General features: G+C 39.5%; 1 protein-coding gene across 2 annotated transcripts; it reads left to right on the forward strand.

The window, feature by feature from the left end:
• Nucleotides 1-210: 210 nt before the first annotated feature.
• Nucleotides 211-17573, forward strand: STEAP2 (STEAP2 metalloreductase). 2 transcript variants are annotated; one of them, XM_011226201.3, is made up of 5 exons: nucleotides 211-383; nucleotides 6450-6974; nucleotides 9997-10524; nucleotides 12853-13017; nucleotides 15158-17573. In XM_011226201.3, exons 2-5 carry the CDS (start codon nucleotides 6483-6485, stop codon nucleotides 15443-15445), a joined length of 1473 nt encoding a protein of 490 aa, XP_011224503.1. In that variant the 5' UTR covers nucleotides 211-383; nucleotides 6450-6482; the 3' UTR covers nucleotides 15446-17573. The 2 variants fall into 2 exon arrangements, with proteins under 2 accessions (XP_011224503.1, XP_034523451.1); XM_034667560.1 differs by lacking the exon at nucleotides 211-383 and adding an exon at nucleotides 390-664.
• The last annotated feature ends 671 nt before the right edge of the window (nucleotides 17574-18244 follow it).

Below are 18244 nucleotides of genomic sequence, written 5' to 3' on the forward strand. Positions count from 1 at the left end.
CCCCAGTCTCTCCGCGCCCTCCCTGGACCCCTCGAGCTCCCGGCGCCGCACGGGTCTCCACCTCCGCCCGACCGGCCCCCCAGTCGGCGTTCCCGGGCCCGCTCCGCGCTCGGCGCCCTCCCCGCGCGCAGCCCCTAGCGGCGCGTCACTGCGAGGCCGGCCTCCGCGCGCCTCCCTCCTCCTCCTCCTCCTCTCCGGCAATAAGCGATCCAGCTTGGGGAGGCGGGGAAGCAGCAGGAGCGCGACCGCCGCGGCAGCCACCCTGCAGCCGCCGGTCGGAGGCGCGGTCCCTAGGCCCTGGTGCCGGGGCGGGCCCCTGGGGAGCCGGCGCCGCGCCTGGAGAGCCCCCGGGCTCGACGCAGCCCGGCGTGGGGGGCGCAGAGGTGAGCGGGTCGGGTAGGAGCGCGAGACCAGGTGGCGGCGGCGGAGTTGAGGGGCAAGATGCAGTCGTCGCCACGCGCTGCATCGGTGCTCCCGGGATTCCGCGCCCTCTGCGGGCGTCCGTCCTGATCTCCTGGCACCTGGAGGTGGGGAGTGGGAAGGGTGGGGAAAGGTGTCTGTCCCACCGTTTGCGCCTTCTGCTCCCCTTGGCCTTCCACGAGCTCCCCAGAAAGTCGCGAGGCTGGGCCCAGGAAAAAAGAGGCCAGGAGAGACAACGTCCCAGGTAGGATGTGCCCCACAGGAAAAGGACGGGCAGCTTACCTTCGGCTAGCTGCCACTCTGGGTTCATAACAGCGCTTCTCACAGAATATCATGTAGCGCTGCTTTGCGAGGAAGTATTTCTAGTAGTCGTTCTGTTGGCCAATTATGCGACCCTGGTGTGCTTAGGCCATTATGTGTTAGGAGGTAATTGGCCTCCTCTTCGAGTGTCCTAAATTATCTTAGAGCCCTGTGTTCAGCCTCAGCCAAAACTTGTTGAAAATTATGCCCTAAAAATCTTGCTCTTAAAATAGAGCAGAGAGATAAAATTTTGTCCAGAGATTTCCGTTTATTATCTTCCCCACCCCTTGAAGAAGGATTGGTGTCAGTTTCTACTCCTCAGACAGTTCATTTTTTAGATGGAAAAACTTATTCCGGGCCATGATTAATTATCACTCAACACTGTGGGTGAAACTGGGAGAAGCAGAATTTGAACTCCTGCCCCTTCCCCCACCCTCAAGATTGAGATTGAGTCCTAGGAACGGCCCCACTCCTGGGAACCCTTAAAAGTCTCTCCAAATCACCTCCTCCGTGCCGCCCTGCCTGAGCCCACCCCGCCACACAGTCTTTCCACCTTTATTATATCTTGTTGATCTCCTCCGTTTATTTTTTCTTTCAGTGAGTCTGTATTGTTTTTTTACCTTGCATCTCTCCCTCTGTTGTTTCCAAACCTTAAAGCTATTTACAGAAGAACGATACCCATCCTAGATATTTTGCAGGCTATTTAGAAATGGTTTGCAGTTTCTCTCACTTAGCTAGTCAGTCTATTTGGGGGGAGGAGTTGAGACAATATAAACAATAATAAATTGAGCTAATTGTACAAAAAAGAAATGAAAAGCTGTATTCAAGTCACCTTTTGTCTTTCTGATGACATGGGAAATATACTTGTAGTGAATGAACGTAATTATATTTTAATATTGAAAAAGTAGCACAGATGAAGGCAATACATTTTTAAAGAAAGGATCGTAAATGAGTAAGAAAGGTGAGAAAGAGAGTGCCTCAGAAGTTGGAAAGACTAGGACTGCAGTTTCAAAAAAGGACACAATCAGGACATCAGGAGAGGCGTTTATTCTGTGCTCAGCCAGTAACCATGACATTGACCTATCACTCACTTTGGGCTGCCATGTCTTGATCAGCAAAGAGCGGGACCTTACCTATAGTCCTATTACTTCTCTTTTGGTCCTCACATTTTTTTTGATACATTCAACAACAAAGAATACTTACTGCATTCTTATTTACAGGGCAGATTCAGTGTCTGGGGGGACCCACTTCCTGGTTCATAGACTATCATCTTGCTGTCCTCACCTGGCAGAAAGAGAGAAAGAGCTCTCTGAGGTCTATTTTATACAGGCACTAATTCCATTCAAGAGGGCTCTACCCTCATGACCTAATCGCCTTCCAAAGTCCACACCTTCTAATACCTTACCATTGAGAGGATTTCAATATAAGAATTCAAGGCGGTGGGTGGGGGGAACACAAGCATTTAGTCCTTAAGAAGAGTTGATCTTTTAAAGCAAGTGACCATAACTATATGCTATGGAATCTAGGGTGGGTAAAGAGAAACCAGGAGGAGGTCGATGGAGAGTGAGAAAATAGTGGGTCGATGCATCAGCTTTCTTCTGCTGACTTGAATTATCACTGCAACTATTTGACTAAGATTATCAGAAGGCTTAGAGATAGTGTTTGGAGATGTCAGAAACTGAATGAGTAGGGTGGAGGCAGAGATTCATTGATTTGATGAATGCCTTTTGGGAACAAGAGGCCATGAGGTTGAATGCCTTATCCATTTGAAGAAGACATCCTGGAGAAGGATGACAACCGTTGGCACAGAGAGGAAGACTATCTATGTAAGACTATGTATGTCAAAGTCACTAGTGATAAAGGCTAAGCTAGAAGTCAGTAGATGACAGCGGTGCTTACAGGGAGGTTTTCTGAGGTGCCATGAGCCTCAAAGGAACTGAGTGTTTGCAGCAGAGAAGAAGAAAGGTTCAGATGTGGCCTTGCAAAGTCAAAAATACACCTACCCCATCTTGTGGCCCTGGGGGATTACATTTTCTTGATAACCTATCTAAATCATCAGGTTGTGGATGTCATCCAGATCTCAGAGGACAGCCCCTTTCAGAGTTACTATCATCTAAAAATTAATGCCCTAGATGTTTATATGTGAAGCAAATTAGGTTCTATTTATATAACATAACAGCTGCCATTCAGTCAGAAGAATGTCAAGGAAACCCTTCTAAACAAAATCTTAGGAGGCTGTGTAGCTGAGTATAATTCAATTCTTTGACCCTGATGATATACTTGAAGTATTAAATGCAAACAGTAGGTCAAATGGCCATTCGAGAAAACTGTGACCTTGGAAATTTCAAGGAACCCGTGTGCTACTTAAATCACACTTTAAATCAAGCTCATAAAGTTGAAGTGTCAGTGTTAAATATAAAGTGATATTACTATTATTATATGGCTTTAAGATTTGGAAACAAAAGGATTTTAGTATTGGACTGAGGGAGTCAAGTACAACCTGTTTGCCATGTAACAAAGGAAACAGACTCAGAAAACAAGGAGGTTTCAGAAGCCTCGCACTGTCCTTCCTCCTCAATACCACATACACAGAACTTTTTGTAAATGTCATAGTCTTCTCAGTTCTTTCGTCTATATTACCTGGGACTAACATCAGATGAAAAGGCAGAGAGACTCTAGGGGCTTACTCGTCGAAGTGTGGCCCACGAACAACTGGGACCAGGGGCATCATCTGGGAGCTTGGGAGAAACAGAATCTTGAGCTTCACGCCAGACGTAGAGAATCAGAATGTGCATTTTAACAAAATCTCAGGTGACCATATTCACATGAAAGTTTGGTAGGCAGTATTCCAGAGCAAGTCAGTCCACTTGGAAACACCCATCCACTCCAGTCACCAGAGCCTCTGACGCCTGGAGAGCTGGAGTCCCATGTCCGACAGAAAAAGATACCATCACTGGACCATTCGATGATGTTATGACCATTCTGAATGTTATGAAACAACAGGAACAGAGTATGCTGTGCAGTGGGGATGACACATTTTAAGGAGTGGTACTGACCTTTCCAGAAAGTGGATAGAGGGAAATTGCAAAATAGTGAGTGGTCCTTCTGATACTGCTCCTGCCAGAGGAAGAGAGGGGGAGGGGCAGCATGCTTGTTCCTCAGCTCCCTGCATTCCAGGCAACTGTTACTCTCTAGCTAGTGTTATTTTTCATTAGTACAAGCAACAATGCAAAAATGAGCATAATTGACGATCAAAAAGCCACATTTGTTATTTCCAAATACCAAACTACATATTGGCTTGAATCCTGAACCTTTTAGTAGAGTTGTTTTCAAACGCAGCTGCATTAAAACACCCGATGATCTTAAGAAAAAAAAAAAAAAATTCTGATGCCCAAGCTGGACCCCAGACCAATTAAACAAAAATCTGGGTGGAGGTGACTAGGTATCAATGTGTTTTAAAGCTCCTCGGGTCATTTCAGCGTGCAGCTGGAGCTGAGAACCGCTGCCTTAGCAGGCCATTCTCCGCTGTGGGCAGAAGCAATTCTGGGATTACAATTCTGCCTCTCCACTCACTCAAGTGGTGGGATCCCTGGTGACTCCCAGAGCACCATGCAGGGTCAGCACACCTTGTGCTCTTGCTGTGTGTTTGAAAGCCAGTGGGGCAATTCTTCTATTTGAGAGATGCCACAATCTCTACCCAGAAGAACTCGGGCCTGGGATATAGGTAGGACACTTGGGTTCCTGTGTGTTAGTCTAATAACTCTTTTCCCCCTTAGGCTACATATATGATTAGGGGTAAGTTGGCCAGTTCACCTTGGATCGTTGAATGAAATGAGCATTGATTTAATGACTTCTAGTTCCTTTAACTGCTCTTGATTTCCAAGATAGCCCATGATATCTCCAAGAGGATGTTGATGTTTTGTATTACTCTGGTGCCTGTGACCTCTGCCTGGCCTTCTGAGTGCATGGGAAGAAGATAATTACCACCCTGTCTATCTTGAAAAGTGTGAAATGAAACGTGTAATAGATTCAAAAATAGTGCATTTTCTCCTTTCCTAGCATCTGAGTTAGACATTAAGATCACTGGGTAAATGCTGAGGAGTGAACCATGGCCAGAGAAGAATATACTAATCTGAGCACAACCATCACTGTTCCAGCTTGTCCCCCCACCAAAGAAAAAGCCCTTTCTTAAATTCCATACCTGCACCAAAGTGACACATGCCTTAGCTGGACTGCCTCGATTCTAATCCTGACTCCCTGATTTTTGCACTCATCACCTAGGACGAAGTAATTAATCATCTTCTGCATGTTTCAGTTTCCTCATCTTCTAAATGGGCATGACAATAATAGCATCTATCTCACAGAGCTGTTGTGGGGTTCAGTCCATTAACACAAAAAGCACTATCTGCTGGCACATAGAATATGCTATATGAGTATTAGGGAATATTATTTTTTTTTATAAAGATGAACTTACAGGTTTTTTGGAGTCCTTGTGATCCATTTGTAGGGTAAAAAGTTGAGTTTTTCTGTCTCTAGTCTAAATTTTACATTTCTTTTAGTAAAAACCCCCAAAACATGTTTTTTGAAGCATTCTACCTGTTCCTGTAAAATCCATTAAATCCTCTGTGGTGATCCACATCTGCTGTAAGCATAAAAGGAATTGTGCAATGGGGATGGAACGGAAGAGTATTTTTTGTTCAGATCCAACAGCGACACTGATTCATGGCCATCTGACGTGTCTTCCTGAGCAAGTTATTACAAATATCAACATTTCAGATGTTAGTCACTTAAGTAAAAGAGAATTTGACAGAATTTTTCAGGGAAAATAACTACATCATATTCTATGAAGCCAAGAAATAAAAGGGGAAGAAAAATATTTCATAAGTATTGTGTAATTTAAGATCATAGAAACATTACTAACCCCATTTTCACTGGAAAACTCTCTTAATAAATTATAGAATATAGAGTGAATGATAGAAGTCAGTGGTATTTAATCCTTGTTATACTTTGAAGACTGTTTTTCTTAAAATATTATTTAAATGCCAGGGGGTTTCATTTTTTATTAACCAATTTATCTTATGCTCCTTTAATAATAAAGTCACTCATTAGCTGTTGAGGTATTTAGGATAATTTTAGACTCCACCCCGAATGATTCTAGCCAGTTTTAAATAGTTTTTTTGTGTGTGTGTGGCTTCTCTGTCTTCTGTTGTCACATATACCCTCACGTGCCAGCACAGTCCCCTTCACGTCTAGTGGCGTTTCTGATCAGCCGCCTCTGATCTGCTGCAAAACTGGGTAATCAGACTTGGTAGAGCTGCATTTTTAAAAAAATTCGAGGTGAAAACTTCAGTCTCTTGCCTTTTGTGCCTTGCTGCTAAAAGAGAGGTCAGGAGACCAGCAGCACTGGCATCACCTTGTTGGAAAGGGAGACTCTTGGGCCTCACTCCAGACCTACTGAATCAGAATCTGCATTTTAGCAAGATTCTCGGGTGATTCGTGTGTACATTAAAAGTTTAGAAGCCCCACTTTAGCATATCAACTTTGTGACAGTTCATTTTTCTACTCTGACATCCTTCTTTAGCTTACAGATCGTGTCTTGCTGGGTTCTCGTTTTTATAGCTTGCCAAAATATTTTACCTCTAGACATGAGGGGTATTATTAGAATGTCTGGAAGAGGATGAATGCTTGGTAATAGGTAATTGATGAAGATTTTATGTTCTCTCCCCTAGGATATCTCTGGTGATCGTGAAAGAGCCTGTATCATGGAATCAATCTCTATGATGGGAAGCCCTAAGAACCTTAGCGAAACTTTTTTGCCGAATGGCATAAACGGTATCAAAGATGCAAGGAAGGTCACTGTGGGTGTAATTGGAAGTGGGGATTTTGCCAAGTCGCTGACGATTCGACTTATTAGATGTGGCTATCATGTGGTTATAGGAAGTAGAAATCCCAAGTTTGCTTCCGAATTTTTCCCTCATGTGGTAGATGTCACTCATCATGAAGATGCTCTCACAAAAACAAATATAATATTTGTTGCCATACATAGAGAACATTACACCTCCCTTTGGGACCTGAGACATCTGCTTGTGGGTAAAATCCTGATTGATGTGAGCAATAACATGAGGATAAACCAATACCCAGAATCCAATGCTGAATATTTGGCTTCATTATTCCCGGATTCCCTGATTGTCAAAGGCTTTAATGTTGTCTCGGCTTGGGCACTTCAGTTAGGACCTAAGGATGCCAGCCGGCAGGTATGTGTTTTTTTTCAATTTTTTAAAATTTTGATTTCTTCTTTTTAAATATTGAAGGATAGTTGACATACAGTGTTATACTGGTTTCAGGTATGTAAGATCATGGTTCGACAGTTCTGTGCATCACTCAGTGCTCACCACGAGAAGTGTAGTCACCATCTGTCACCACACAACATTATTACAGTACTATTGACTATGTTCCCTATGCCGTACTTTTCATCTCCGTGACTTACTTATTTTAAAACTGGAAGTTTGTACTTCTTAATCCCCAATCTTACGGGTATTTATCTGGTATTTTGTACTTAAGTAGTGAAACAAATGTCATACATTTAAAAGCCAAATTCTGACACTCTCCAATGATTATCATTTTGAAAACTGTGTATGCACACCTGAAAATTCATGTCCTGACCTTGTAAGGGTACATTTCTACCCCTATAAAATAATGTGGAATGCTGAGAAAATTACTTGGACTTTCCAGTCATAACCAGCTAATTCAGGAAAGGGCAAAGTTGGCTGACAAATAATGAGACACATTGCATTGACTCTCTCCTGGCTTCCTCAAAAATAGAAACAATAACATATCTTTTTTCTACCTCTATCTCCCCAACTCACCTCTTCCCTCCCTCCCACCCGCCTCCCTTCTCTTTCCTGGCAGCTGTTTGATAACAGTATTCCATTTGTGTATGAAACACTAGTATGATCCTCAAGAAGAATGCTATAGAAGTGCCTTTTTTTTTTTTAAAAGATTTTATTTATTTATTTGACAGAGATAGAGACAGCCAGCAAGAGAGGGAACACAGCAGGGGGAGTGGGAGAGGAAGAAGCAGGCTCACAGCAGAGGAGCCTGATGTGGGGCTCGATCCCATAACGCTGGAATCACGGCCTGAGCCGAAGGCAAACGCCCAACCGCTGTGCCACCCAGGCGCCCCAGAAGTGCCTTTTTATTTTATGAACATTATTCGTAGGATTTAAAATAGTGCAGTTCATTTTATTTAAAGTGTAGATCTTAATCTGTTTGGGGAGGCAGATTGGATTTCTTAGGTTCTTTTTTAGTGTATGGGTTCTATGTAGTGCAACTTGAGAATAAAGCAGATGGGGAGCTCCCTCAATGTCTTTATGGAAGGAGAGTTTTTATAAGTAAACACATAAAATAGTGCACCTTAAGAATCTTTTAAAGGTGTAGTTATGCATTATAGGTAAGCATGATGATAAAATACTTTCATTATTTTTGTTCATAAAGGCAGGTTATGCCTTCGATTAAAAGCCTTAGAAAATGAAGTCACATATTGTATCACTCACTGTACATGGCATATTAGGTCGTGATAACCATTCACTTTCAAGTCTTTAACTTGGAAGACTAGTAAGAAATTACATACTTCCCAGCTTTCCCAGACGCTATTTCTAAATCCTTTTTTCTTTTGGATATCCATCAAAGTTTAGGAGTGGATGCACACCAAACAAACTACGGATAAACCTAAATTTAATCCTTGGCCCATGATTGTGGTAATTTTAATTCTTTGACAACTACAAAAAATACAAACTACAAAAAATATGGAATTGAATTCAAAGTGAGCTACAGAAATAGTTTCATTTGTATTCCATAGTCCTTCCTCCTTTGTTATGAATGTTTGATTTATACGTTTAGGTTTATAAATTAAATGAATTTTAAATTTACTTAAATTTAAATGTTATAGTTTATAGGTTATATTTAAAGTTAAATTTTATTACAGGGTTTTTTTTATAAGAAATTTAAAAAGGCCAGCATTGTCACAGCTGTAATAAATTCATTTAGAATGCTTTTCTTTATTTCTTTGGAATATAGGTATTCTTCCCCACTCCACTTTAGAAGTTCATGAACATGTGTGTAATAATACAGACTTTGTTATTCATCTGGCTAATGTTAGGTAAGATTAATAATCCAGAGGGCTCTACATTGTCAGCATAATGCAGATTTTAGCATGCAAATAGTTCAGTGTGGTCTGTTCCAGAGACCTTATATAAACATCTTCAGGGATATATTTAGGAATTTGTTTTCCCCAAACATTACCCAGCAACTTTATGGCAATATTTTTCTAGGCCTGAGTGAGATGACTTGCCCATAAGTAATAATGGCTCACTTCAGCAATGAATTTGTGCTCAACAAATATTTGTTGAATTCTCAACTACAGTAATGTATCTAAGAAGTCTGGGGAGTTTGAATGTCTACCCTCACCCCCACCCATCACTTCATTATATAGATGTAACACCTTAGATAATAGTAGTTGCTTTACCATTTAAGTTAACTAAGCCTTATAATACCATTTTTCCTCCACACAGGTATAGTATCCTTATTTACAGATGAAAGAATTTCATATTCTGACTGATGAAGTAATATAATAATAACTTGAGATTATTCATGGTTTTTCAAAGATAACTTGGTGAATCAGTTTCTAAGCCAAAAATAAATTTTATAAATATTATAAGTTAGAGATTTTTAATTGCAAATTCAACATCCAGGGTCCATGCGCATCTTCTCTCTTGCTGAGTGTCTATAAAGGACAGTGCTTGTAATCCCTCTACTAGACAGAATCACTGCAGTCCTAGAACTAGATAGTGTCCTCAGAAGCCCCAGAAGCCAACCGCACCCTGAGCCCTGTGGGAGTGAGACCAGGAGTGGTCAGTGGATGGCCAGCAACCCAAACTCCACCTAGACCTTACCTTGCCACTGCTACTGAACCACATGTTCTAGAAACATGTCTTTCCTCCTCGTTCCTTCCCCTGAGGACTTCCCGATCCCAGGTTCCAGCAGGTTTTTTCTGCATTTTATTTTCATGTCATCACAGGTAGCAAGGGCTTTGTTGGTTCTATGACACTGTTTTAACCTATTAATAAATAGATTAATATGTTAATAAATGCTTTGTCTCCTTAACTTTTTGCATCACTCAAGGTCATCACAAGTGGTGCTCCATAGGTGAATTGGAGCATGCAAACGTCACCGTTTTTATTAACAATAGTAATGATGAGTCTTTTGTTTTTGCCACAGGTCTATATATGCAGCAACAATATTCAAGCTCGACAACAAGTTATTGAACTTGCCCGTCAGCTGAATTTCATTCCTGTTGATTTGGGATCGTTATCATCAGCCAGGGAGATTGAAAATTTACCCCTGCGACTCTTTACTCTCTGGAGAGGGCCAGTGGTGGTTGCCATAAGCCTAGCCACCTTTTTCTTTCTTTATTCCTTTGTCAGAGATGTGATACATCCATATGCTAGAAACCAGCAGAGTGATTTTTACAAGATTCCTATTGAGATTGTGAATAAAACCTTGCCCATAGTTGCCATTACTTTGCTGTCCCTGGTATACCTAGCAGGTCTCCTGGCAGCTGCTTATCAGCTTTATTACGGCACCAAGTATAGGAAATTTCCGCCATGGTTGGAGACCTGGTTACAGTGCAGAAAACAGCTTGGATTACTAAGTTTTTTCTTCGCTTCGGTCCATGTTGCCTATAGCCTCTGCTTACCAATGAGAAGGTCAGAGAGATACTTGTTTCTCAACATGGCTTATCAGCAGGTATGGAACATGCTTGTTATTCATCGGATACCAGTAAAATATCTTATCAGTATAATCCATAAAATGTGAGATTTAAAATAGTGTCAAATTTTACAAACCTTGTAATAGAAATTTTGGCATATTTAGGGAGGTGAAAGAATTGTTCTTTATACAGTATTTCTGTATAAGAATTATGTGGCCGATTCACAATCATTTAGGATAAAAGCTGCTACTATACCTTTCTCTGAAGAATAAGAACAGAAATAAAGGGTTAGTGGGTTTTTTCATTCTTTTTTTAATATTATGAATGCAATGAGTGCTTTTAGCATTAAACAGTTATTTCAATGTTTAATTTGGCTGCATTCTGTGAAATGATAAGGCAACTCTCAGTAAACATATGCGATAAAATTAGAACCACTGAAAATACAAAACAGAATAGAAAGCCAAGATCAGGAGACACACATTTACATGGCTTTTGTTATCAAAAAGAGGAGGAAAAATACTCAGGTGAAGCTTTAGTTCCTCACATGAACCTTTATAGCACTTAGCTCTGCAAGGAAATCTCACAAAAAGCTTCATGCAAGGAGCGCGATGATGGAGCTGAGTATGATTTTCCTCAATAATTCCCATTCAGCAAATGTAATACAAGGGGCTTCACTGATGCTGTTTGATGTAGCATTTACCAGTGACAGCCGAGGACACTGCACCAAAACAAATGGGAGCTTTTGCATTTCATAAGGAACCAAGGCATCATGATCCAAGTATGTAGCGCTGGGCACTTACGCCTGTTTTAACAGTTTCAACCTAAAATAATGTGGAAAAAATTAGTAAATGGATGTTCTTTAAGCCATTGTCTCTCTAAAAACACCTCTTCTCTTAACTGAATACTAAGGCTTTGATATCTGCGCCACCAGCTCCCTCACTGGCCGTGAAGTTGTTTGCACAGCTTTCACCTCCTCACGGAAGCCGAGACTAGAGGCCATTTTAAATTCTGCCACCTGCTTCCGCCTCAACCCCTCCCCTCCCCCACTCCCCCAGTCCCTCCTACTCTAATCTACTTTCACTCTTTTCAATAGAATTTACCACCTCCTCATACACTTTGTTTTCCTTGTTTATTGTATATACTGTTGTCTGCCTCTCATCAGAATGCAAGAGAGGAGGGACCTTTGTCTGCTTTGTCCACTGATAGATGCCTAATGCCTCGAACTGTGGCTGGTGCGTAGTAAGGCACTCGCAAAGTGTATTTGTGGGATGAATGAATGCAGGTTGTAAGCTCTGGGTCTACCGAGGTATGTGGTGGTTCTGTATTGTTGTATAGATATCAAGGTAAAAGGAGGCTTTTTCCACAGAGGAGCTCTGTGGCTTTTTTCAGGATGTTGGTATGATGGTTCTGGAGACCCAATGCTCAGAACTAGCTTTTCTTTTTTTAAATTTCAAGTTTGTTTGGTTAACTGGAACTGAACAGAGTTAAACTGTGTTAAGTTAGAATCTGTTATCCATGAATGGATACTTATTTAAGTCAAAGCTTTAGCCCAAGGAGTCCAACCTTTGATTTATACTCTAATTATATTGTTTACATGTAAATAATTCTAAAAGTAGTCCCTATGCAGAATACCACACTTCAGAGTTAATCAAGTCTGACTTGATTATATATGTATTATCAACGTAAGGAAAAGACATTTGGAAATGTACTATATAGGAAAGGGGCAATTGGACAGTTGGAAAAGTGTATCAATGAGGCAATTCAAAAGAATAAATATTTGCGTTCAGTATGACTTTATCTATAGGAAATTCTCAGCTTCCTGAGGAAAAGAAAGTAAGAAAAAAGAGATAAATTACACACAAATATTCTTCAAGTAAGAGAAGAAGATACACACACAATTTAGAAATTCTCTTCCTGGATTTTAAGTTGATCTAAAACCAGGATGTACCCAAAATATTCAACCAAGTTTAAACCAACTTAGAAAAGTACCTCAAAATAACGTTTAACTGCCAGTACTTTTTTTTTTTTTTATGTCACCTTGGAACCGACCACTTGGCATTCCTGGTCTTGGGACTCTAGACTCCCTGTAACTGTGATATATGACAGTGTAGTTGGCAGATTTACCCACCCCCTCACACTTATGCAAGGAAGAGACTCTTAGTCCTCCTTTTATTTAACTCTCCCTTCTCTTTTCCCCACACCTGGCACAATACCATCCAGTAATAGGTTCTCCATCACAGTCTGTTAAATTGAAAAAATACAGCTTAAATATGTCCATATATGATGTAATCTTATGCCAAGAGTGAACTGTGCTGAATCTGTGAATATTCTGCCAAATAAAGGAAATTCACATTTGCTCTCGTTAGGTTCATGCAAATATTGAAAACTCTTGGAACGAGGAAGAAGTTTGGAGAATTGAAATGTATATCTCCTTTGGCATAATGAGCCTTGGCTTACTGTCCCTCCTGGCAGTCACCTCTATCCCGTCAGTGAGCAATGCTTTAAACTGGAGGGAATTCAGTTTTATTCAGGTACGTGGGTTTTTTGGTGAGAGATTGGGCGGCATAGAATTCAAGTGTTAAGTACAGTTTAATTTTAAATATGCTTCTTATAAAAGAGTGCCTTTGGGGCTGCATTTATGTATCTAGCTCAGGGAACAAAAATTGCTGGAACTACAGCCTAGGATCATTCTGGTTTAGTAAGCAAAAGACCAGTACAGGATTCTACTAGGCGACTTTGATAGCACTGCCTACTAGTTATGGATAAAGTTTATTTTTTTTTATTTTTTTATTTTTTAAGATTTTATTTGTTTATTTGACAGAGATAGAGAGAGCCAGCGAGAGAGGGAACACAAGCAGGGGGAGTGGGAGAGGAAGAAGCAGGCTCATAGCAGAGGAGCCTGACGCGGGGCTCGATCCCATAACGCCGGGACCATGCCCTGAGCCGAAGGCAGACGCTTAACCGCTGTGCCACCCAGGCGCCCCTGTATAAATTTAGTTTATTTTAAAAAGAAAAAAAATGAAGGTGGCAATGGGTAAGCTTTGATCAAGTTCAGTGCCAAAAGTCAATTTGTTACTTGACCAATTGAGTAAAGAATTACTTTATATTTTGAGTCACTTTGATCCATCCAGAAAAATCTCATTAATTTGAATTCAAGTGGGAAGATCAGTCTGAATATTGTAAAAGAAATGTGTGTGTAAACAGAAACAGTGGCAAATTAGGTGACTGGGCTGATGGATTATGACAAGCAACTAGCCTTATGAGTCTTGTTCGTGTATGTAATTTCGTGTATTAGTGTGTGTATGTGTCTATGAGTACATACAAAGCAATTTCAAAACAGCACTGTGTTCTTTAATAAACATTCACCTCCTCCAGTAAGAGTTATTTAATAAATATACATATTTTTTAAATATGTAACTCAAACTTAGACCCCAACAATATTATCACAAAGTCAGTATTGGTCGTATCCAAATAGTTTATAGCACAATTTGTGGGTGACTGTCATTTGGTGGTACACTCAATTCTGTTTTGTTTTGTGTTTGCCTATTTGCTTGAGCTTTTTTTTTTTTTTTCGAGTCATCTAAGGAGCTCATTCAAGTTAAGGGCATCTCCTTGTCTAAATTCATTTTTCTTCTTGAAGGAAAGAAAACATAAATACTTTTCCGACTGTCTGTTTAATCACACCTAAAAAGAGATAGAAGGCCCCTCTGATAAAAGGTGTTAGATGGGTGCAAGTGATCATTAAATTGAAATGAGTAACTGCAAAACAGAACAACTTTCTGCTACAGAGTCAGTCCTTTCTCAGTGAAGTTAGACATTACATCATTATACTGATATAATGTTACAGAGACCATTTCTCAAAGTAAGCAATCAAACGTTGTAATTTAGGGAGCCCAGAATGCTGACCTTTTAGATTTTCACTTAGGAACCGCTTAATGGAAGTACTCTTAATAATTTCACTTAATGTGGTCAATAAAACCACACGTTTGAAATGCTATTCATATTACATACTAATACTGTAGGATTCTTCATAGTTACCTTCAGCTAGTATATTTATGTGGGGCAGGGTGTGGGGGGAGTGTATACCCATGAGAATGCTCTTCAGCACTTAATTTTATTATATATGTATGTATATAAAATTTTTAATGCACACAACTGGTGGAAATGTGTATAAGAAGTTTTGCAGTTTTCATCAGTACCCTTAGGAAAACCCAGATGTTTTGACCAGTAACCCCCCCATTAGAAATAAGTTCTAAGGAAATAAACCAAAATATAGAAAAGGGCTTGTAGTGGAGAAAAGTTGGAAACAGAGTAAATGATCAACAAAAAAGGACTGATTAAGCAAATTAGAAAACATCCAATCAATAGAATATTATATAGAATTTGAGTCATGTTTTCATATTTAATGACATGAGGATAAGGTTCTTGATATCATAAAATAATCAGAGTATTAAACTATATGCAATATGGCTTTACTTGTATAAAATAAGATGTGCAAACACATAAATGTATATGAAAATATTAAAATTGTTTAATTCAGTAGAAGCTCAATAATTTAAGATAAAATACTTTTAGCACAGTATAAATATGATGAGGCTGGACAGGTTAATTTATCAGTTTGAATAATTTGTTCCTTATTCTCTGTTTCTTTTTCTTCCTCCTCTACCCAAGTCTACACTTGGATATGTCGCTCTGCTCATAAGTACTTTCCATGTTTTAATTTATGGATGGAAACGAGCTTTTGAAGAAGAATACTACAGGTTTTACACCCCACCAAACTTCGTTCTTGCTCTTGTTTTGCCCTCAATTGTAATTCTGGGTAAGGTCATTTTACTTCTTCCATGTATAAGCCGAAAGCTAAAGAGAATTAAAAAAGGCTGGGAAAAGAGCCAATTTCTAGAAGAAGGTATTGGAGGAACAGTTCCTCATCTCTCACCAGAGAGGGTTACAGTAATGTGATGATAAATGGTGCTCATTGATGTCATATAGAGTTCCACTCATCCCATTGTTTTTATGACTTCCTTTATGTTCATTTGCAAGTGCACTGTCACATTGATGTGGGCTGAAATCTGTCCAGTAAGATCTCAACCAAATTAGTGGTAGGATTTTCTTGAAATTAATTTTCACAGATGTCTTATTTTGGCAATATGAATTTTTGTTGTCAACTTGTCTATTTTGTTTTACACAACCATAACACTCCTGTTATTTTTAACAAACTGTATTCCATAATCAGGCAAAGATATTTCTGGTTAATAATATAGATACAACATAATGTTAAAAAAAACCAACAACTTGCAAACCAGCAGAATTTTAAGTTTTAATATAATTTAATGGATATGTATTTTTTTCTGAAGCTTACCTAAGGTTTTGTTATTCAGCTCAAGAAATAGAAATGCATAATCATACATTAACTTTAAGAAAGGTCACATTACATTAGCATTTAGGTAAGGGTAAATGATAACATTCCTATATTTTTCTCATAAGATCGATTTTGAAGAACGTAATTAATTGTATGAACCAGTGTGATCTGTGAACAAACACAAATTGAAAACTGATTCTGAAATTATATTTGAAATACAATGGAGACATGAAATGCATACTGATAATATGTACCTCATGAAAGGTTTTTTTCTTATCTTGTTATAGAGCAGTTTCATTTGCATGCTATTATGTTGGGGAGGGAGAAGACCATACTATTTGGCTTCCAAAAGTGATTTTTCTAATATGGTACCAAGCCTGAGAATCTTACAGCTATTTCCAGTTAAAGGGAAGGTGTGAGGTTTACCCACCAGTAGTTGTTGTCAGCTGATCTACATTGTTGCATGTTGGCCAGTCCCCACTCTCTCTGCTATAAGATTTTACTGACACTCACTGAGGGATAGTAATATTCCAGGCAGTACTCTAAGCACTTTACTTGTATTATCCCGCGTTAATATTTACAGCCCCGTGACAGAAGTAGTTATTATCCTCATTTTACATATGAGAAAACAGAAGGATACTCTTCAGTTACTCAGAAGGATAGAAAAGTAATTTGCCCAAGGTCATGCAGTTAGTAAGAGCAGAGCCAGCATTCAAGCCTAGGCAGCCCGATTTCAGAGGCTCCGCTTTTAACCGTCAGGCTGATGGCCCCTGCTCTGTCCCCATGCGTTACCACCGTGATGCCAATCAAGATGCTTCCTCTTTTGTCAGTAAAGGCATTGATATTCTTTACAGTGTGTTGTGGGTATAAAAAATTTATGAAAATATTACAGTCATAAATTGATGATTGCTTGTGGGATAATCTGCAGTTCCTTACCTTGCAAAAGGATCTTGCCTGGGACATGACCCTGGAGACCCATGGCCGTCCATACGATTCCCTGTATAGTGAGGGACTCCAGCAGAGACAGGACCGTGGCAGTTTTAATGAATGGCTGAGGTCCTACACAATCCTTAAAAATCCCTGTAGAGTTGGTCATCTCTTTTTCTCTTCCTGAGAAGTCCTCCTGCCTGTTCAACCATTCATTAGGGAGCAGTTTGCAAGCATGAAGGATATTAAGAAAAGTGGTTAATTATACATCTACTCTAGAGACATATAATCATACAAATTATTCATAAAATTTTTCAGTGCTGACATTCCACATTAAAATTGCATTTTGTTCAAACCTTGATTAGAATGCCCGACATTTTTTTCCCATTTGTTCTTTCCTTATTAAACTAGAAAGTTGCAGATAAGATACAAGTACATGCATTATGTAATTATACATCCTGAAATTATAACATTTCTAAACTTACCTACTGAGGTACTACTGAATGCAGCTGCCAAAACAGAGTTTCGGTTTGGTGGGCAGAGGGAGAGAGAGAGAATCTTAAGCAGACTGCACACCCAGGGGCCCAATGTGGGGCTTGATCTCACGACCCTGATCATGCATGACCTGAGCCAAGATCAAGGGTCGGATGCTTAACCAACTGAGCCACCCAGGCATCCCTAGAAGGACTTTTATTTAATGGAAGCTACCTTTCCCACAATTGGCTCTTTCCCTACTGCTGCACCCTGTCAATTTGGTAAATCATTCATGATTCTCTGGTGTTCTCTTCTTGGTAAATTTAAGTATCTTGTACTTCTTAGTTGAGCTCTCCATTTTCTTTATTTTATTTCTGTTCTTTCCCTCTTGATAATCACTTACTTGCTAGTTCTTAGTAGGAATTCAGTTGGGTGATAACTTTTAAAGGGAAACACCCATAAACTGCTGTAGCACACTACTGAAATTCACACACAGCATATTTTCAATATTTGTTCCTCAAGTTTCACTCCCAAGACCATGCTTTGACCATTTAATGTGAAAATACAATGAAATATTCTTAAAAGTTAGATGACATTATCACTACAACAGATAAATGGGGCCTTTGAAAATGTGAAAAAAAAACCCCAAAATTTACGAAAATGTATATAAGATGTAACTTTTGTTTCAAATGATAATATCTCCTTTTTAGTACTACAAAGATGAAATAATTTTGAAGTTTTAGAATAAATGTAATATATTCATTTTAATTCTAAATGTTTCAAAGTCTTTCTAAAAATACAGAAATATTTTTATTTACTTGACTTTTAATTGCTTTATTTTACCAATTTCTACCAGATTATTTTTCTTAGTCATTATTTCTCATAATCACTCTTTTTTGTCATTACTCTGGCCTCAGAAGTAGGACTGAATTCTGCTTTTGCTAGGTGTGAGAAAGTGGTGGGAAATTTCAAGTAGTAGGGTTTGCTTCCTAAATGTG

The sequence above is a fragment of the Ailuropoda melanoleuca genome, chromosome 1 (genome assembly GCF_002007445.2).
Source record: "Ailuropoda melanoleuca isolate Jingjing chromosome 1, ASM200744v2, whole genome shotgun sequence".
NCBI lineage: Eukaryota > Metazoa > Chordata > Mammalia > Carnivora > Ursidae > Ailuropoda > Ailuropoda melanoleuca.